Here is a 21273-nt window from a genome sequence, read left to right as displayed (position 1 = left end):
ACACCAACCTCAGGGCATAAACTAATTAAAATGAACACTACAGTGCACGTTTTGACAAGACCCGTTTGAACAACGGTCATCAGCTTATGGCCTGTTTGGTGCCTGTCGGTGTGATTTCCACCACAACCCTTCCGCATTTTCCTGCTGCTCTCGGGCTGTGACGTGTCGTGCTGACGGCGGCCTCGGAGCTGGAGGAGCGGGGGGCTGTAGTATGACAAGATCTGGCTCCAGACGTCCTGCTTTGCTTTCACCGGAGCTCCAGAAACAACCCCTAACCCCTCCTTCTCTGCTCCTCTCCGGCCCGCCCAAATAACACAAAATTCCCGACTGAATCCTGCCCGAGTCTGGGGGAACCAGGCGGCCTGGGAAGCCGAGGTACGGACGGAGGCCATCCCTGCAGCATAAATCTGGTACGTGGGTCATTTTTGCTCCTGGGCGCATGTTTGCAGAGCTATGCTTGTACCTGTGCGTGTCCGTGTCTCTTTGTTTTTGCATGCATGTGTTATTTTAATTTATTTCTTCATCGTCCCTGAGAGGCCGCAAAGGGCTGGGCCTTTTCTTCTCAGGCCCGGGCCTCAATAGAGGCCGTAATTGGTAATTCAGGCCTATCCAGTTAGCTAGCTAGCCTGCTAAAATGAGAGGGTTTTTGTAGTCGCTACTCGTCGTTGGCTGACGTTATTTGTGATTTAATATAACCGTTAATATGCATTATAGCATTCAACAGAAGCGCAATTAACACGTTCTCATCGCCAATGCGTATTTTCAAATAGTGTTAAAGGTAGCATTCGTCCAGACATCAAGCTAACAAAATGGCGGACGCTAGTGTGATAAAAAATCGGTTGTAGAATGTGTTTGTTTGTGTGTGTGTGTGTGTGTGTGTGTGTGTGTGTTTAGCCCTCCTCTCGCTAGCTGGCTACTACAGAGTGGCATCAGTGTAGACCTAACATAACTATACTACTTTATTTTGCAGTTTTGTCTTGTTGTATGCATGTCGGTGCAATCTTCTGTTAAATGTGTGTTTTGGCCGTGCCAGTCGGCACTTTGCGTGTGTAATCAGTGCTAACGCTGCTCCAGTGGTCATTTGAAGACATTACCGTTAACGTTAATCCCCTCATCGGGGGGTTACACTGTGTTTAGTCTGGTATGAATGAGTAGCTAAGTTAGTCCGATCATCACCCTGGAAGGTTTTAATGTGTTTGCAGCATCATCTAGCACACTGATGCACTGTGTTGTGCGCCACATCTCCACACACCGTTGTCATCATTTTCCACCTGGAAGTGGGGGATGGTACATTTAGTGGAAAGTACACCCCGGCTGCATCGTCCACACCACTGTTTACATCTCTGCATCCCCCTGTGTGTGTGTGTGTGAGACAGGGAGATATTTTTTGTCGCGCATTACCTCACCTTCATCTCCTTGATGAAGGTACTGCAAATTGTAATGAGTTATTTTAGTTTTTTGTAGCTGAGATAGTGATGCAGTCATGGCAATTATGCCATGACTGTCGTTTTCATTACATGAGGTCGTTTCACTTGCTGTCCTTTACCGCAGACACAAGCTAACACTGCAAAACTTTATTAGTAATTTAACCGATTATTGAGTATTTTTTTCCTTAAACATTTACTCAATTTGCCTGTGAGGCCAGTTATTTTTTCAGTGCATTTTTAGGTGGCCTTATCTTGTTTGTGTGTGAATATATGTGAATAAAATGTCAAAACAAATGAAGCTTTTCAGAGGAACTTGTTCATTGCAGCAGCAGGATACAACAAAGTACGGTGGGATATCAACAGCAGTTAGTATGGCTTCAAAAAGAACATAACTGACAATTCTATAATTACGTATTATATGGATAAGTGTCTTATTAGGACAGGGTATTGTTTGAAATGTTTCTATACTAATGCTGAATCAATTAAGTACTGCAAAGAACAAATTAAAAATGAATCCTTCAATGCCAGTTTCCAATACATGGTGCTGCAGATTTGGGCATATTTTGATCGCTACCAAATGTATTGAGGTGTGTAACGCAGCCCTGTTTCTAATAGAAAATGTCATGTGTGCACAATGTTTACGTTATCAAGCCCACAGAAACCACAAACATACTAGGGGTGGGGGAAAAAATTGATACCGCATAGTATTGCGATATTTTCCTTGGCAGTACTGTGTCGATACACAGACGCCAAGTATCAATCTATTATTATGTGTGTTGGTCAGTTTGTCTGCCTGACAATCCCATTTTGCAGCAATAAAATTGAAGTGAGATGAACATGAAATTTAGATAAAATATAGATAAAACAGATGTTGACAAAGTTTCCTTTTGGGGATATAATTAGAAATTGGGAAAAGTTTGAAGTTGGAAAAAAGGTAATAAATTGCAATATATCGCAGAATATTGCAATATGTTTAAAATCGCAATAAAATTGTATCGTGATGACATCGTATCGTGAGACCTCTGGTGATTCCCACCAAGTCTTTTAAGGATTGAAATGTAGGCCTATTAGCTGTAAGGGCGATGCTCAGCCTGCAATAGTTGTGCAACAATAGGCCAGTGGTCTATCATGTGAATCACATTTAAATGTAAAATTAACACGTACACACCATGTTTTTCTTTAACAAGCAAAGTATGACAAGCTTATTGTAATTTTTCCTGGCCACATCTGGAAAAGACATGACTTGATTTTATTAAGGTTAACACACACACCGTTAGAATCATGTTGATGGCCTGCATAATCTGTCTCTCTTTCATTGGAAAATTTCAAGTAATTTCTAATCACATTAATGACCATGAACACACGTGAGTTTTGAGTGTGTGGGTGCTTGAGATTCACAGTTCTAGCACAAGGAAAAACACAACATTTTCAAGACTGTTTTAAATACCTATTCTAAATTTTTGGACTTGGGTGACCTGCAGGGCATTATCCAGTATGCTAGGTGAGCATCATACTGCAAAAGAATTACTGTACATGTATGAAATATGTGAGGATGTAGTTACAGACTGATTTAAGTTACTTTGTTGAGTAACAGCATAATTAATAACCTATCAATCATTGAGATTAATTGGGGTTTGCATGGTTCTTCTGTTTTTAGCTTTTGTTTCCAACAGTTTTGGTCACAAAATATCTAAACTTTATATCATCATTTTATTTCAGCTGTCCAGTAACAAATGCAGTGCGAGGACAATGGATGAGGATGTCACCAGGCTTGCAATACATTCTGAAGAGCCTAAAATAATATTACACGGATCGGGTAATTAGCCATGCTTATATTAGTGTGTGTGTGTTTTAATTTACACAAAGTATGTTTTTGGGTATGGGAGAGTTCTGATAAATATGGTAGCATACCTTGAAATATTTAAATGACTTAACTAACGTGTTGTTCGAAACGAGATGTTATTGTTGCATGATGTCAGTAGGAAATAAGTAACAACATTTAACTTGCCATTTAAAACATTCATACACAATAATTGATTAACTGGGTAATCCTGCTACTTCCAGATGAGGGTGGTGCCGGCGGACAGGAGTTTGTTGTGGAGCTTCAAGAGACTGTGTTGGTGTCAGAGGGTGAGGGGGAAGGCATGGCAGTTCACAGGTTTGCGCCAGACGAGCTAGTCATCCAGGATGCTGTTGAGGATGTGGTTTCTGAGTATGTGCACTGCGATGAAGATGAAGATGAGGATGACGATGTTGCAGTAGAAACCTGCGTGATGGCTCTTGAAGGTGAGGAGGAAGGTGTTGCCATGGGAGACATCCCTGAAGATGGGCTGGACCCAGAGCAGCAGGACGACGACGACCAAGACAGCTGTGGAGATTATCTCATGATATCCTGTAAGTTTACATCTCTGCTTTGCTGAGGTTGGATTTAAATGTGTCATTGCTCCTCTGGAAAGCCTACTTAGACCCTAAGATGGTTATCTGATCTCAAAAAAGCTAAGTGTAAATGCATCCAAGAAGCATTCAAGACGGATTAAAAATGTGATTGCTCAAACCAACTTTGAAGATTGTTTGAAATGCATAGCACAAGCAGCCAGTTTCCTTTCATTCTGCAGTAATTGCAGCAATTATGCAGAGCTGACTCCCCCACTGTAAATTTTCCTTAGCGAACAACCCAAAGTGGCACTTGGTTCAGTCTAAAGATGGGTATGTCATTGCCATTAAGTGTCAGGATTTCATCTGAATTTAATGTGTTAATGGACATGCAGAGAGGTGAGATGACAGAAATAGTAGACTTTAAACTAAGTTTAGATTTTCTGTAGTATTGATAAACCAGAATTACTTCTAAACCAACTATTTTGGGTAAGATTTATTGAGAATTCTGACAAGCATGTACAAGAATGGAAATAGTATTAATTGTGTTAAATTAAATGGATTTTATAGATATACTGAAATGGTGAAACCATATCCGAGCTTCATCTTCACAAAACATACGTTTTTTTTTTTTTTTATACTGTCGTCAGCTAATGGCTGGCAGACCGCACACACTTGCACGTCCTGTTTATTTATTTTTAAAGATTATTTTTGGGGCTTTTTTGGCCTTTATTGGATAAGACAGCTAAGGCAGGACAGTGGGAGAGAGGGGGGGATGATATGCAGCAAAGGGCTGCAGGTTGGAATCAAACCCGGGCCGCTGCAGTAAGGACTGATCCTTAGTACATGGGGTGCACGCTCGATCAGGTGAGCTCCCAGGGTGCCCCGAACTTGCACGTCTTTAATGAATTGTGATGTGTGTCCCCTTCACTAGTGGATGAAGCTGGCAAAATGGTGTCTGAGGATGGAACGGAGGTAACGGTGGAGGGAGCTGTGGAGGACCAGGAAGTGGAGAAGGATGAGGATGGGCAGGAAGTAATAAAGGTGTACATCTTCAAGGCTGATTCTGGGGAGGATGACATGGGTGAGTAGCAGTTAAGCTTAAACCTCTGTTAGGAATAATGAAGGGTGCAATTATATCCTGAGTCCTAGTGATTGCCACAAAACACAATATTAGATGTGGGTTTTGGCCCTGAAAGGGCTTTCATATTGACTTAGAACATTCTTTGAAAAAAAAACAAAAAAAAAAACACCAAATAAAAAACCAATAAATAATTATGTGGAATATTTCTTTGTTTTGCAAAAACCTTAATTTTATTGGCCAAATGTATTGTTTTCTGTTCTTGTGTATCTTTAAATGTTTAAAAAATAGGGGGCCTTAAAAGTTTTTAAAAAGTCTTAAGACTGGTTTTCCATCAAACTTTGGCTGATATAATTGTGAAACAAGTTTTAAATGATGCTATTAAAAAGGTATCAGTTTTAAATGTAACTTGGTGAAACCCTGCAGAAGTCCTGGAAAAGGTTTGAGGGCTCAGTTTCCCACAGGTTGACTAAGAATTTGTGACAGATTTGCTAAAAAGTGGACGATTTAAAATGTTTTAATTCTGCAGCAGAATCGGTTGACATCAGCGATGGAGACACGGAGAGTGTGGCGTTAACCGAATCTTCAGGCCAAACACTCAGAGAGAAGATGGTTTACATGTCTGTCGGAGACTCTCATCACAATCAAGGAAACCATGGTGAGTCGTTCAGATCTGACGAGCGGGGATGGCTGTCATGAAACTAAACGTCACTAGTTTTTTTTGGTTTTGTACATGTTGGGCTCATCTACAGGTGGGTCCAAGGTGACTGATGAGGTTTATATGGAGGTGGTGGTAGGAGGCGAAGAGCGAGTAACTCAAGACCGCTCGTATGACAGCGTGTCTCTAAGCAAGGACTTCATGCCTGTGGCCTGGGCAGCTGCTTATGGTCAGCCCCCCCTGTCTATTAAATTGCTTTTAAAACAACACTGGAAGCCTGTGCATCAACCACGTCTCTGAGTGTCTTGGCTTAAGCTTTACAGATGCTGGTTTTGTTTATTTTTGTGTTAAAGACATTCTGTCGGTCTCACAGGTGCGGAGGATAGCGAGAGTTGTGAAAACAGAAACGGTGCAGCCAGCGCACTGCTGCACATCGATGAATCTGACGGGGTTGATGAAATCAATAGACAACGTAACAAGAACAGGAGGCGGTCGGAGCCTCGCCAGGTGCAGACAGGTAAGAGCAACTCAAATTCATGTTTCTCTCATCGCTCCATAAAGAAGCCCTTTAGATCATAAATGCTACAGTGGAGCTGTTCATTAAGGATGAAAGCTCCAACTGCGTTATTTTCATCATTGATAAGTTGCTAATATTTGATTTAACTGATCAGTAACAAATGCAAGATGCTAGGGGTGGAACGGTACACAGAAGTCGTGGTTCGGTTCAGACGTCATGGTTCGGTTCGGTACAATGGAGGGAAAGGCAAAACAAAAATGCAGAAGGCATTTTTTTTTATTGTGCATGTCTCCGGCTGTACCACCTAGTGTCATACAGTCTCTCCCCTGAGCTAGCTGCAACAGCCTGAAGTATGTAAAGTAAGATGTAAACAATAAGTACCCCACATCATCTCCAGACTCCATCTGTAACTTGTAAACAAAATAAGACAATCAGCTATAAAACTACTAACTGAACTAACTGAAAATACAGCATCTCTTATTTATGAAAGTGCAAATTACATAGAATAATAAAAAAAATCTACTTATGCGAGACCTTCCCCCACAAAAGATAAAAGAAAGTATTCTTGCTATTAAATGCGACAGGCATACCTTTCTAGTTTCCACTCTGCCACGATCTTCTGTAGCTTCTCAGCTAGGTGAGTGCTTGTGTGCTGCTCATACAGGGGCTGCGTCTGTAGAACTGACGCTTTCATTTCCCACTCAGTCAATAAAATGAGCAGTCACCGTGAGATAGCTTGCCGTAGCACGCAAAGTCCAACCATCAGTCGTTAGTGAAACGGAGGGTGCAGCTGACAACTCGTGCTCCATCAACGTCCGTGTTTGGTTGTATATGGAAGGGACTACAGTTTGCCTCGTGTAGATGGGATGGCATGTTGTAACGAGGTTCGAGCACATACAGCAAATAAGTCTACTCTAGGAGTGAATATGGGTGCATTGAAGATGACATGTAAATTCCGATTGCTTCAGTGATTTTTTTTTTTTTTTTTTTTTTTTTTGTGGCCCTATTTGTATCTAAAGGCTGGTTAAGCACTATAGGGCGGAGAAGTTAGACAGTTTTTTTTTGTCTCGTTCCAGTGATTGGCACATCTGGGTGATGGCGTTGGATATGCGTTAGCATGTTAGATGTATTTCCACTCACATACCCAACAACTGCTGAACAACGCCGACACAGTCCTCGTCTTATCCACCACTCTCTCGCCTGTAGTACTGTAACTGACTGGGAAACCAAAGTTTTCCCAAACTTGCGATCTTAAAGAGGCCAGCGGGTCTTGTGGGTCGCCACCACTCACCATAGGCTAGGCTAATCATCCTTAGTGCTGCTAGCTCTGACTCACTCACTGGACATGTAGGCGGTGCTCGGGAGCTTCAGAGCGGGGGGCTACAGATAAGATGTCCCTATAGAAACGCGTATCTAACAGTAGTTCCGCATTACATTAAAGCAGCCATATTATGCTCATTTTCAGGTTCATAATTGTATTTTAAGGTTGTACCAGAATAGGTTTACATGGTTTCATTTTCAAAAAACACCATATTTTTGTTGTACTGCAGTGCTCTCTCTCACTGCTGCAGATCCTCTTTTCAGCTGGTCTCTGTTTTAGCTACAGAGTGAGACCTCTTTTCTTCTTCTTCTTCTGTACTATATTTGATTGCACTGCACATGTGCAGTAGCTCAGATGTAGATCATGTCAGCTAGCTAGCTCCATAGACAGTAAAAGACAGGCTGTTTCTACAACTTCGGTCAGTTACAAGGCAGGATTAGCTGGGAGACTTCTAAATGAGGGCGCACATGGAAGTAGTTCTTTTGTAGATTATGGTGAACTTGTGTGTGTTGTAGCAGTGCTTTGCTATTGAGAACGAGGTAGCATGCTAGCGTTAGCATTAGCGTTAGCATGCTACTAGCTAATGGTTGCGGTTAGCCTGCTCGTTTCGGCTTGTGACGTCACAAGCCGTGCCGATTTTGAACAGCTCACCCAGAGACTGAAGGCAGGACACATTCAGAAACCGTATCTCACTCTAAACAGCATGGATGGATTTTTTTCAAAGTTTGTATGTGTGTGGAAGCACCAGAGACACAACATAACACCCCAAATCCCAGAAAAAGTGATTTTTTTCATAATATGGGCACTTTAATTCATTTTTATTTATTTTTATACCGTGTATTCTCCGTTTAAATCCATGTACCGAACCGAGACCCCGTACCCTTTCGGTTCATTACGAATACATGTACCGTTCCACCCCTACAAGATGCATGTTGTCAGAGCCCAGTGATTTTAAATTTGCGTCAGTCAAAACTCCAACATATTGAATTTTAAATTGATAAGAAAAGAAAGAAACACATTTCCTTTGTTGTGGGTGGCAATTTCTGACTTTAGCACGACTCCAGTCAGTCCAACCAAAGTTTAAGGGACTTATTTGTTGGTCATTTGCCTTCCCTGTCCAGCGGATGCCTTCCACTACTTCATCCTATTGATTATTCAGAAAAATATTGTGCAGATGCCCCTGCTTTGAAATAACAATGTGGCACAGGAATCTGTCTTATTCACGGTTGTGGCTAGAAGGGATACAGCTATGGCGTTAAGCCGGAAAAAAATGGCGACAACGTCGGTGCCAAAACGACTGGTTAAGTTTAGGAAAAAGATCGTGGTTTGGATTAAAACACTCCCAAGGAACGAACACGTGTTTCCTTGGTTTTAAATTTTCTGTCCTCCCTGATTCCATATGATAATAATCTTTCATATCTGCAGTCCCACTTGTGTTTGAACAACCTCAAAGATTGATTATGTACGCACTAATAATAATGCTGCTTATTTATTATATTTAAAATCAAACTCCTTGATATAACAATATATTTTATTGGGATTGTTATTGGTGAAGAATACAATGCCTATTACCTTTTTAAATACATGGTTTTTATTAGTTTAAATGAATTTAAAGGTCCAATATGTAATATATTTACTGTAATAAAGTCAAAAATGACCCCAATGCGTCATCAGATATTAAGGAAACATGCTAAGTTGAAATACTATCTTTTCTGACAACAATGCTAATGCCAGTATTTTCTTCTTTTGAAATTTCCGTTCATTGACGGAATTTCTGTTTGTATTTGGGCCTGTGTGTTGTTATCAACTGCCCAGTTTGACAGCCAGGCCAGGTTGCCAGATATAGCTGTAAAAACGTAAACCCAGCACACTACAGCTTTAACGTTAGTACAGCCTGAAAGCAGCAAAGAAACAAACGGGATCAACGGTGATAGATTCTACCAGACCTAAAAAAAAAACTACATGTTTCTAACAGTTGCGTGACCAGAGACATAACAAACCCATCTGGGTAAATATTGGAGATGTATTTGAAAGATGGAGTCAGCTTAGAGCCCAAAAGGACAGAGTTGGCTAATTTCCTCCTGAACAGGTAGCTAAGTATCAGGTTCAGGCTAATTTATTATGGCTACAAGGGACGGGCATTTTATGTCATTTCAGCATTTGCGTACTCACATTGAATTAACTCACATTGAGTTGGTTATTTGCAAAAACAATTGAGACACAGCCAGTAAAGTGATCCCGACTGATCCTGGCTAACACCGCCTTGCTAACCCTGCTAACCGCTAACGTTACCGGAGGACCAGGCAAGCGGGCCACGGCTGTTTACAACGTGTAGCCTGTTCAGCGGCAGTAGCCGACAACGGTGAGTTATTTTAAGCCAAGAGAGGGTGGCTGTAAATTGGGACGCAATTGTTGCCATAATTCTAAGCCAATAAAGTGTATTCAGTCCGGAGGAGAGGACGGCAAGGTAGTGGTATTTTAAGTGGTTCCTACCGTAACTCTATCCCAAGGAAGTGTCTTTCCGTCGGGTGGAGAGGGCAGCGAGGTTGTTGTGTTTTTAGCGGTTCCTACCGTAATTCTAAGCCGAAAAAGTGTCTGTCAGTTGGGTACAGAGCTCCGCGTGAGCACAGGCTTTTATGACTGTCAATATAGCCATCATCTAACGTTGGCTACTCAGCTGTGCTGTGAAGTAATGTCTGGCTATGTGAGACAAGCATCTAGCAACATTGTTGTGGATGCTGCGGTCAGCCTGGTAACCTCCGTGAACTTCGGATCTGGGGAGGAGGGGACGGGGGAGACGACTCTCTCCAGTATTTTGAATTTGTACGGCAGTAACTATTTTAAACACTAGCTGTCAGTATTACATATTGCACCTTTTTAAACACCAAAATGGAAGGTGACCAAAAGTTTAGAAACAAGATAATGGGCATGTTGTCATTTCCGTCTCCCTCTTGTCATTTTTCTCTCCAGCCATCATCATCGGTCCATATGGTCAGCCTCTGACCGTTTACCCCTGCATGCTATGTGGTAAAAAGTTCAAGTCTCGAGGCTTCCTGAAACGCCACACCAAGAATCATCACCAGGATGTTCTGACAAGGAAAAAGTACCAATGTACAGACTGTGACTTCACCACCAACAAGAAAGCTAGCCTCCACAACCACATGGAGGTGCATGCTCTGAGCAGCAAGGCCCCTTTCGAGTGTGAAATGTGTGGCAAGGAGTTCCACCAGCAGGCGGCGCTGTTCTCTCACAGACTGCAGCACCACCACCGAGAGCCCAAGAGCCAGCCGCCTCCAACGCCCAACAAGATGCATAAATGCAAGTTCTGTGACTATGAAACAGCTGAGCAAGGACTGCTCAATCGGCACTTGTTGGCAGTTCACAGTAAAAGCTTCCCCCACATCTGTGTGGAATGTGGAAAAGGCTTTCGACACCCTTCAGAATTGAAGAAACACATGCGCACGCACACGGGCGAGAAGCCCTACTCCTGCCTGTACTGCGACTACAAGTCGGCCGATTCCTCTAATCTCAAGACACACATCAAGACTAAGCATAGCAAAGAGATGCCATACAAATGTGAGCGCTGTTTCCAGACCTTTGCAGAGGAGGAGGAGTTAATGCAGCACGGACTAACACACGAAGAGAATAAGACCCACCATTGTGCCCACTGTGATCACAAAAGTTCCAACTCCAGTGACCTGAAACGCCATATCATATCTGTTCACACCAAGGACTATCCACACAAATGTGCCATCTGTGGTAAAGGCTTCCACCGGCCGTCTGAACTGAAGAAGCACTCAGTATCCCACCGCACCAAGAAACTCCATCAATGCCGGCACTGCAACTTCAAAATTGCAGACCCTTTTGTTCTCAGTCGCCATATCTTGTCTGTCCACACAAAGGAGCAACAGGCCTCTCCTGAAAAGAGTGAGTCTAAGAGGACAGAGACGCACACTCCTGTTGTGACACCTAAAAAGTCTGCACCTAGCGCGTCCAGCGCCTCTGGCCCGCCTGGCAGAGTCAGTGCAGCCAGCTTAGCCAGCAGTGTCACTGTAGTTATTGGCAAAGGACAAAAAGAAAGGAGAATTTACCAGTGCCAGTACTGTGACTACAGCACCGGGGACGCTTCGGGTTTCAAGCGGCACGTGATTTCCATTCACACAAAAGACTATCCGCACCGCTGCGAGATCTGTTCGAAAGGGTTCCGACGACCCTCTGAGAAGAACCAGCATATCATGCGCCACCACAAGGACGTGGTGCAGGCAGATTGACTCTGACCGAGCCAAATTCTGTGCCACAACAAAGAACAATGTTAAAGCAACCATCACACCCCATTCTCTGCACCCTCGGCACAACACCAGTCATATTGAAATAATGTGACGTGCTGCACTTAGTCCGTTCTGTTTTGCTCTTTTTTTGATCCTCATCCTAATGTTTGTTCAGAAATGTAAACACATGTACATAACATTGATGCTTTGTCCGAGTTGGCAACAGAACCCCTCCGTAGACTTGCACTTTTAACTGCATGTCCCTTTGCTGGTAACAGTGTGCATGGCAGATTGTGCAGATGTCTCTTTGTAGATATACATTTTTAATTTTGCAGGCAGAAATCAGTTGTCAATCACAATGGTCCTAATTATTTGTCTCAAACTGAAGTGTAATTTGCTAATCTTTTGCATAATTTTGTTAAAATGTACTAAACACAGCAGTATAGATTAGCAACCTGTTTCCAGTAGCACTTGCCATCTTGGTAAAGATCATGATGAATGCAGTAATCAAGTCATGTGTGTTATGAATTGTGTGTGTGTGTGTGTGTGTGTGTGTGTGTGTGTGAGAGAGAAAGAGAGTAAATGACAAACAAAGCGTCTATTGTGCTTCCTGGTGCTCCGACCCCACCACTCTGTAACATAGTGTTTTTTGTTGTTGTTAAAAACACAAGGCTGGCTGTGTACAGCACTCAGAGAAAAGAAACATTAATTCTTAGCTTTGTACACAGGGATCATCAATCATTGAATTAACACAAAGTACACAGTAAAATAATGGATGTCATGGTATTGACTAAAGGTTCACATATGCACATACTGTATATCACAATGCGATCATTACCCCATCACTTGATTATCATACACCTATGATATTTCAGTTTCAAGTCAGTAAGTGTCCTATAAATTGTTCAGAACAAGTGCCCAAAGCAGTAAAGATGAAGCCCTGACTGACTGTAATTTTAATCCGTTAATGCTACCTGGAGAGCGAAATCCCATACATTTTTAAAAAAGCAGATAAATGAGGGAAATGTATGTTTTCACATTTTCTTTTTCTATGAACAAACTTGTTTCTCATATTAATTGACATGTCTTTTAAATCACAGAAAAAGCATAATCTGCAAGCATCAGGATGATATTAGGCTGGGTTAAAAAAACTGTTCAGTGTCCCAATATAACAGTCTGGCCAAAATAGGAATCATACAGTGTAACTGGTGTGGCTGTTATGAAACTATGGACTGAACTCTTTGTTTTCGCCCTCACAGATGTACTTTTGCCAGTAGAAAGGGAAAGTGTATATCTTTTTAGATGCAACTTCAGAAGCACCAGGTGCTGGTGGTGTACTATGGCTTTTTACATTTTTGTTATCACCTGTGATTATTCCTGTTTTTATATTTATTTCATTTACAAGTTGTTGTATAGTTAAGTGTAACTAGACTTCTATGGGACGTAAATTATTGTTTTGTATACAAATCTGTACAAAGCGTGTAGATGTGAACACTTGATAAAAAGAAAATCTGAACTGTGTTGTTATGGATGTACTCAACGTATTTGTTAAAAAAGTTAATAAAAGCAAAGTATTTTAGCCGTTTTGTCTTCTAGTTACCTTCATTGTTAAAGCCCCCTACTGCTCAAACGTGTTTTGCTTATTGTTAGTTCACTTGGATATTGTGCAGAGTTTTTCACAGTAGACCGCTTTTTCCAGTCATTTTACATTGATCGTGTGGTCACCCAAAATCTGACTTTAAAGGTGCCCTAGGTAGTTTTCTTGTAAACAAACAAAAGTTATGTTTACAGTCAGTGTTTCAGTCACTGTCAGCTCATTAAAACACATTGTGTTAAGATCTTTTAGTAGGAGTACGTACAAGCATCATTTTGGTAGATAAAAGCAAAGTGTTGTGTATTGAAACCAGGCTTCACATCATGTTTAGTGCTATTAGGAACTGTTTAATATGTTTGAAAGAGCAGAGTAAACAACCTGAATTGAGTTCATGGCTCCTCAATAGATGTAAAATAATAATTAACATTTAAGTCTTCAGACAGCATTGTTGACGTACAATGGCCGGTGCAGAAAACTAGGCAGCTGGACACTCCGCTAAACAAGGATAAAAAGAACAAAGTAAGGTGAGTAGTGCATATCATCACACTTAATCACAGGTTATTTTAACATACAACCTTTCCACTGATAGGAAACATACCATTTTTGGGAAGGAAAGCAATATTTTCCAGTAGGATGCCAGTCTCCAAGGAGAACTGCCTGAACTTCTCCATCAGATCAGCGCTGAGGTCCACTCCACGGCCTGTCAGACCACATTATATTAATCTGCTACAGTATGCATTACTGTACTGAATATTAGATTCATAGGACAGAGGGTAGCGTCATGGCTAATGAGAGCTTTACCATATAGTTTGTTGACAACTGTGGGAACATTCCCCATGTTCTTAATGATGTGAGTCAGGGCGTACTCGTCATACTTCACATCAACCATGCACATGTCATTTATATTCCCCCAGCCTGATGAAGGGAGGATGGCAAAAGAGATCATTTGAAAGCAGAAATGCTGTTGGTGGTTTAATTGTTAATGTTACATGCATGCCTCTTTGTGTTTAGTGTGTGTGTGTTTGTTTGCTCACTTGTGTACGTGAACTTTCCAGGCACATCAGTCTTCTTGGCCAGGTTGTTCATTCTCCAACAGGAGCCATCAGAGCTGCAAAGAAAAAAAACATTGAAATATTAACACCAATGATTTTTAACCTCCTTTCTCTCCCTCCTCTCACACTCACTTGAGACTGGCGTAGGATATCTCCAGGTCCCCATCAGCAGTTGGAGTCAACGTGGCCATGCCCATCTTCATGCTGGTTCTATGGTTGATAAACCACTGGGCGTTAGTGGCAAATCCAATCAGGTACCACTTCCCTGCCATCTGTGGACACACACAAGGCAAACATAACAGCCATACTTACAGTAACACTCACTGTGGCCTGCATTTAAACGTTAAATGTGTTTTAAGTAATGGCAAGTTGCACATTCAAGTTAAAATTTGTTAGTGTGTTCATCCATTACTTAGCGAACAAGTTCAGAATATACACACATTTGTCCATTAGTGCACATGAATGTGATGGCAAGTTTAGAAAAGTTGGTCCCTAACATATATTGTACCCTAAACATCACCTTACTTATTGCAAAAAAGTGGCAAATACACAACAAATTCAAGTACAGAGCTGATATTTTACAAATATCAAAGAAGTATATACAACACCAGACAAAGTAAAATACTCATTGTCTTCCTTATTTTAGCTAATCTTATGCATGCCTTCAAATAACTTCCTTTGACAATTTAATAATCGACACGTGGCACATCGGAATCGTTTGTTCTGCAAGATAAGTCAGTTGTGGGGAGGAATTTAACAAATGCATAGAGGCACTATAAATCAATAATGTGACGAAGATAAAATACTGTTGATAATTCACCCAGTTAGGCTTCTTACCCCCTGTATATTGAAGTCTGCCTGGGGAACGACTTCAGAAGAAACCGTCAAGGAGCAGAGCACGGCTCCCAGCACTGCCAGCAGTAAAGTCATAGCTACTGAGGAGCAGGATCAGTTGCGGGAACGATAATGGAAGAGAGTGTGGATGAAGATCTGTTGTTGAAGTTCTGCTGACAACCCTTTATATAGTGGAGAGTGAGTTTACCCTTTCCCTCACACACACACACACAGACACAGACCCTGGAGCTGGGATGGGTTCAAACACGTAAAAAAGCGTCACATACTGTTTCACAGCCCCAAAATAAGCTTTTAGTCCTGCCAGAGCAGAATTCAATCAACCATGTGAGAGGGGGAACACATGACAGTAGAGAGCAAGCAGGAGATAAACTACATAACCTGAAAAAGAAGTGGGTTCGAGATTATATCCTGTCTATTACATGGTTACTGTAGAGTTGGAAAGAAATTGCATTATTTGATAAAGCTATTTCATTTTACAGCCTCCCATTTGTGAGCATTAAGCAGTAAAAACATAGTAACCAAAAGTGGTAAACAAGTCAGTGGCTGCCCTCCAGGGCTTTCTGTGGCAGAGACCACAGAATCAAAGTCATCTGTCAGCAGTTGTGATAGTATAACACAGAGACAGCACAAATGCATGATTGGATTCCTAATCATGCATCACTATGCGGTGAATTGAAATTCTTTCCTGGGAAACTTTAGGGTCTTTAATATGAATGACATGAATTACGGACATGAAAGAAAATAATGATGTGTTCTGTATGCAGCTCGCAGCTTCCTCACAGGAAATAGGAAAACTGCTTTCACATTAAGTTTCAAACATCAACAACCTCACATCTCACCGATAGGCCTAGCTGTTGATGGAAAGCAGCGAAGTACATTTACTCAAGTATTGTATTTAAGTACAATTTTGAGGTACTTGTACTTTACTTGGGTATTTCCATGTTATGCTACTTTATACTTCAACCCCACTACACCTCAGATGGAAATATTGTACTTTGTACTTCACTACATTTATCTTAAAGCTTTATTTACTTTGGAGATTCAGATTATTGATACAAAATATACTACATACATACTACATAACACATATATTATGATGTATTATTATAGATGAAACTACCCAGCAGTATATAGAGTAGTTTAAAGTAGCCCCATGCCATTCTGCATAATGAGTATGTTTACTTTTGATACTTGAAGTATATTTTGATGCCACTACTTTTACTGAACCTTTCCAATACAATCAGGTTTGCCTGTAATTCTGATCGTATTGTCACTTTTGTGTGTGAGCTCTCGACTTTCTGCAGGATCTTATGTCTGCTGCACAGCTCCAAATATGAATCCAGGAGTGATGATGAGGAGATGAATTAGTGTTCATTAGTTGGAAGCAGTCAGGTGCAAGCAGATACACGCCACATTACAAAGATTCCTCCAACCTACATACCTCACCAGTGTAAACAGGTATGCCTTTTGCCCCAAGACAACAAATAGTTAAAGTAATGTTGTGCCAGAGAAGTATTTTATACTTGCACATTTTTATAAAGACAGGCAGGCTCATACAAAACACTGCAGCTGCAGAAATCTACATAGTGCACATTTGCCAGTAATTAGTGAATTGTCACAAGCAGTGCAGAAATGTACTAAATCTTAAAACTAATTTACATTTAGACAATAGATTGATTTATTATTTATGCATCATGCAGATTTTACAAAAGCTCAAATTACCTGCAAAGGTTCTGTGTCAGAAAGGTAATAGTTCTCCCCATTTAATAGCTTGGACTATCAATAAAACAGTAAATCACAGAGAAAATATGACTGAATATTTTGTTAACAGCTCATTGCTCAAAGCAATCACAGTCTCTATCTGTCTGTCTATCTGTACATCATAAGGAGCTCCGAGGCAGGTATGCATACACACTGTACACAAACATACTGTACATCCATTGAGGCGAAGAGAAAAAAAATGAATGAAATGATAGTAATAAAATCCCAGAAATTAAGTTTATGGGAAGATTGGAATCAGGGCATGAAAATAAAATAATTCAATTCAATTTTATTTATAGTATCAAATCATAACAAGAGTTATCTCGAGACACTTTACAGATAGAGTAGGTCTAGACCACACTCTATAAAGCCCCAACAATTCCAATAGTTCCCCCAAGAGCAAGCATTAGCAGTGGCTATTGCGACAGTGGCGAGGAAAAACTCCCTTTTAGGAAGAAACCTCGGCAGACCCAGACTCTTGGTGGGCGGTGTCTGACGGTTGGGGTTATGACGGTACAGGATGTAGCGTGGCACAGCAGAGCATGGGTGGATGCGGTGGACGCAGCAGGACGTAGCCGGGCATTGCAGGGAATCGCAGAGCGTAGCAGGGTGTAGCAGGTCCATAGCCACAGCTGCACCCAAGACCCAGGTCTTGGTGTCGCCCTAATCCGAGGCGATGTTCTGGGCGAAGAAGAAACATAAGGACTCCGGGGAGTAAACTCCCCAGAGCTAGGTGAGTAACAAGCACTTCTGAGACAGGATGTGCATAAAAGGAAACAAAAGAAAAGAGCGTGTCATAAGAAGGAACTTCCTCGGCAGTCTAGAATTATAACAGTATAACTAGGAGAGGCACTATATTATTGATTATACGATAGGTAAATCTGATGACTGTAAAGAGAAGCAGAGAAAAGCAGGGGTGCTGTGTCTGCAGCTATACACCCTGCCCCGCCGGTCTAGGCGTTCACTGCAACTCCTCACTCCCTAACTATAAGCTTTATCAAAGAGGAGAGTTTTCAGTTTAGTCTTAAATGTAGCGACGGTGTCTGCCCCCCGAACCCAGATTGGGAGCTGGTTCCACAGGAGAGGAGCCTGATAGCTGAAGGCTCTGCCTCCCATTCTACTTTTAGAGACTCTAGGAACCACAAGTAACTCTGCATTCTGGGAGCGTAGTGCTCTAGTGGGACAATAAGGTACTAAGAGGTCCTCAAGATATGAAGGAGCGTGACCATTTAGAGCTTTATAGGTCAGAAGAAGGATTTTAAATTCAATCCTGGATTTTACAGGAAGCCAATGGAGAGAAGCTAATACAGGAGAAATATGATCTCTTTTCTTAGTTCTTGTCAGAACACGCGCTGCAGCATTCTGGATCAGCTGGAGAGTCCTAACGGACTTATTTGAGCATCCTGATAATAAGGAATTACAGTAGTCCAGCCTGGAAGTAACGAATGCATGGACTAGTTTTTCTGCATCGTTTTGAGATAGGATGTTCCTAATTTTAGCAATGTTACGAAGGTGAAAAAAGGCTGTTCTAGAGGTGTGTTTTAGATGGGCGTTAAAGGATAGATCCTGATCAAAAATAACTCCTAGATTTCTGACAGTAGTACTGGAGGCCAGGGCAATGCCATCCAGAGTTATTATATCTTCTGCTAATGTGGTTCGTAGGGGTTTGGAGCCCAGGACAATAACTTCGGTTTTGTTTGAGTTTAACATCAGGAAATTGTAGGCCATCCATGATTTTATATCTTTAATGCAAGCTTGAAGTTTAGCTAGCTGGCTGGTTTCGTCTGGCTTGATTGACAGATATAATTGGGTGTCATCCGCATAACAGTGAAAGTTAATTGAGTGTTTCCTAATAATATTGCCTAGAGGAAGCATATATAAAGAGAATAGAATTGGTCCAAGCACTGAGCCTTGAGGAACGCCATGGTTAATTTTAGCGTAATTGGAGGGTTTATTGTTAACATTAACAAATTGCGATCGATCAGAGAAGTAGGACTTAAACCAGTTTAGTGCGATTCCTTTAATGCCAACTAAATGTTCCAGTCTCTGTAAGAGGATGGTATGGTCAATAGTATCGAATGCAGCACTAAGATCTAATAAGACAAGTACGGAGACAAGTCCTTTGTCTGATGCAGTTAGAAGATCGTTAGTGATTTTCACCAGTGCCGTCTCTGTGCTATGATGCTTTCTAAATCCTGACTGAAAGTCCTCAAATAAGCTATTGCTATGTAGAAAATCACATAACTGATTAGCGACTACTTTCTCAAGGATCTTGGAGAGAAAGGGAAGGTTAGATATAGGTCTATAGTTGGCTAAGACCTCAGGATCGAGGGTGGGTTTTTTCAGTAGAGGTTTTATCACAGCTACTTTAAATGACTGCGGTACATAACCTGTCAATAAAGACATATTTATCATATCTAGCAATGAAGTGTTAACCACGGGTAACGCTTCTTTAAGTAGCCTCGTTGGGATGGGGTCCAAGAGACAGGTAGATGGCTTAGCTGAAGAGACCTTTAGCATTAATTGTTGAGGGTTTATAGGATAAAAGCAATCTAAGTATATGTCAGGTCTAGTCGTTCTTTCTAGCAGTCTGTCAGTTAAAGGTGACCCATTAGAGGTTGGGGGAAAGAGGTGATGAATAGTATCTCTAATTGTTATAATTTTATCGTTAAAGAAACTCATGAAGTCGTCACTACTCAGAGCTATAGGAATAGATGGCTCAACAGAGCTGTGACTATCTGTCAGCCTGGCTACAGTGCTGAAAAGAAACCTTGGGTTGTTCTTATTTTCTTCTATTAGTGATGAATAGTAGTCTGATCTGGCCTTTCTTAGGGTCTTCCTATAGGTTTTCAGACTTCTTGCCAGTCTAAACGAGATTCTTCCAGTTTGGTGGAACGCCATTTACTTTCAAGTTTGCGCGAGATTTGCTTTAATTTACGAGTTTGGGAGTTATACCAAGGTGCTAGTTTCCTTTGCTTCATCGTCTTCTTTTTAAGGGGAGCAACAGAGTCTAAAGTCGTCCGTAGGCAGGCCGTAGCATCGTCTACGAAATGATCAATTTGAGAGGGACTAAAGTTTACATAAAGATCCTCTGTTATATTACGGCACGTTAATGAGTTTAGTGCTGTTGGAATATCTTCCTTAAATTTAGCTATAGCACTGTCAGATAGGCTTCTAGCGTAGAAGCTTTTATCTAATTTCGTATAATCGGGTAGTAAGAATTCGAAAGTTATTAAGAAGTGGTCTGATAATAAAGGATTTTGCGGGAATACTATTACGTCTTCAATTTTGATGCCATATGCCAGCACAAGGTCAAGGGTGTGGTTAAAACAGTGCGTGGCCTCGTGCACACTCTGACTGAAACCAATTGAATCTAGTAGTGAGTTGAAAGCAGTACTAAGGCTATTGCTGTCAACGTCCACATGGATATTAAAATCACCTACAATAAGTACTTTGTCTGATTTTAGGACTACACATGATAAAAACTCTGAGAATTCCGATAAAAATTCACAATATGGACCTGGTGCTCGGTAGACAACAACAAATATAATTGGCTGTACTGTTTTCCATGTTGAATGCTGAAGGTTAAGAACGAGATTTTCAAAAGAGTTATAATTTAGTTTAGGTTTAGGATTAATTAACAGGTTTGAGTCAAATATGGCTGCAACTCCCCCTCCTCGGCCTGAGCCTCTAGGAATTTGAGTATTAATATGAGTGGGAGGAGTGGCTTCATTTAGACTGACATAATCTTCATGGCCCAGCCAGGTTTCAGTTAGACAGAATAGATCAATTTGATTATCGGATATCAATTCGTTTACTAGTATTGCTTTAGAAGACAGAGATCTGATATTTAGTAGACCGCATCTAATTTTCCTATCCTGTTCTATCATTGCAGTGGTAGTTGTAATTCCAATTAGGTTGTTAAGTATTGCCCCTTTTTTGGTTACCTGTGGCTGACGTGAACTGGATGCTAAATTGACTATGTTTGCAGTCAACTTCTTATTACTTAGGGGATTCAACACTTTGTATGGTCTATTGTTGATTATAACTGGAATAGTACTAGTATTACATGTTACCCTGCAGAAAACATTTTCAGATTCATTCACTTGTAAAGTGCCATTAGGATCAATACCTGGGGGGCATGAATCTGTGATATTTATAAATAAATAAATAAATAAATAAATAATGGCGTAGAGGGTTGAAGAGCATGGATTTCTTAAAGTTAAGAGAGTTTATAGTCGTGGGAGTTTAATGTGCTGAATCTGCTGTTTTAGATCATGACGTTTCTTGGGGACAGTGTTGAGAAATCGGCCAGAGGATGGCGCTAGAGGAAAGCTCATGGAGTCAACTAAATGAAATGAGTTTG

At 41.1% G+C, this 21273-nt stretch overlaps 2 protein-coding genes across 4 annotated transcripts; one reads left to right on the top strand and one right to left on the bottom strand.

Annotated features, from left to right (window-relative positions):
- LOC116064758 (zinc finger Y-chromosomal protein 1) lies at window positions 1-13224 on the top strand. Of its 2 annotated transcripts, XM_031319991.2 has the most exons (8): window positions 1-410; window positions 3147-3243; window positions 3492-3821; window positions 4735-4884; window positions 5411-5539; window positions 5634-5768; window positions 5913-6056; window positions 10348-13224. In XM_031319991.2, exons 2-8 carry the CDS (start codon window positions 3177-3179, stop codon window positions 11646-11648), a joined length of 2256 nt encoding a protein of 751 aa, XP_031175851.1. In that variant the 5' UTR covers window positions 1-410; window positions 3147-3176; the 3' UTR covers window positions 11649-13224. The 2 variants fall into 2 exon arrangements, with proteins under 2 accessions (XP_031175851.1, XP_031175852.1); XM_031319992.2 differs by lacking the exon at window positions 5634-5768 and having other exon boundaries at window positions 10-410.
- A 341-nt stretch (window positions 13225-13565) lies between these two features.
- On the bottom strand, window positions 13566-15386 carry zgc:153704 (uncharacterized protein LOC767759 homolog). 2 transcript variants are annotated; one of them, XM_031319994.2, is made up of 6 exons: window positions 15129-15386; window positions 14424-14563; window positions 14268-14347; window positions 14041-14154; window positions 13838-13939; window positions 13566-13734 (listed from the first exon to the last, which is right to left on the bottom strand). In XM_031319994.2, the coding sequence occupies exons 1-6, from the start codon at window positions 15219-15221 to the stop codon at window positions 13715-13717; spliced, it is 549 nt and encodes a 182-aa protein (XP_031175854.1). In that variant the 5' UTR covers window positions 15222-15386; the 3' UTR covers window positions 13566-13714. The 2 variants fall into 2 exon arrangements, with proteins under 2 accessions (XP_031175854.1, XP_031175855.1); XM_031319995.2 differs by having other exon boundaries at window positions 14274-14347.
- Between the last annotated feature and the right edge of the window lie 5887 nt (window positions 15387-21273).

This window comes from Sander lucioperca, chromosome 13 (genome assembly GCF_008315115.2).
Source record: "Sander lucioperca isolate FBNREF2018 chromosome 13, SLUC_FBN_1.2, whole genome shotgun sequence".
NCBI lineage: Eukaryota > Metazoa > Chordata > Actinopteri > Perciformes > Percidae > Sander > Sander lucioperca.
This window is presented reverse-complemented; position numbering and strand designations above follow the sequence as displayed.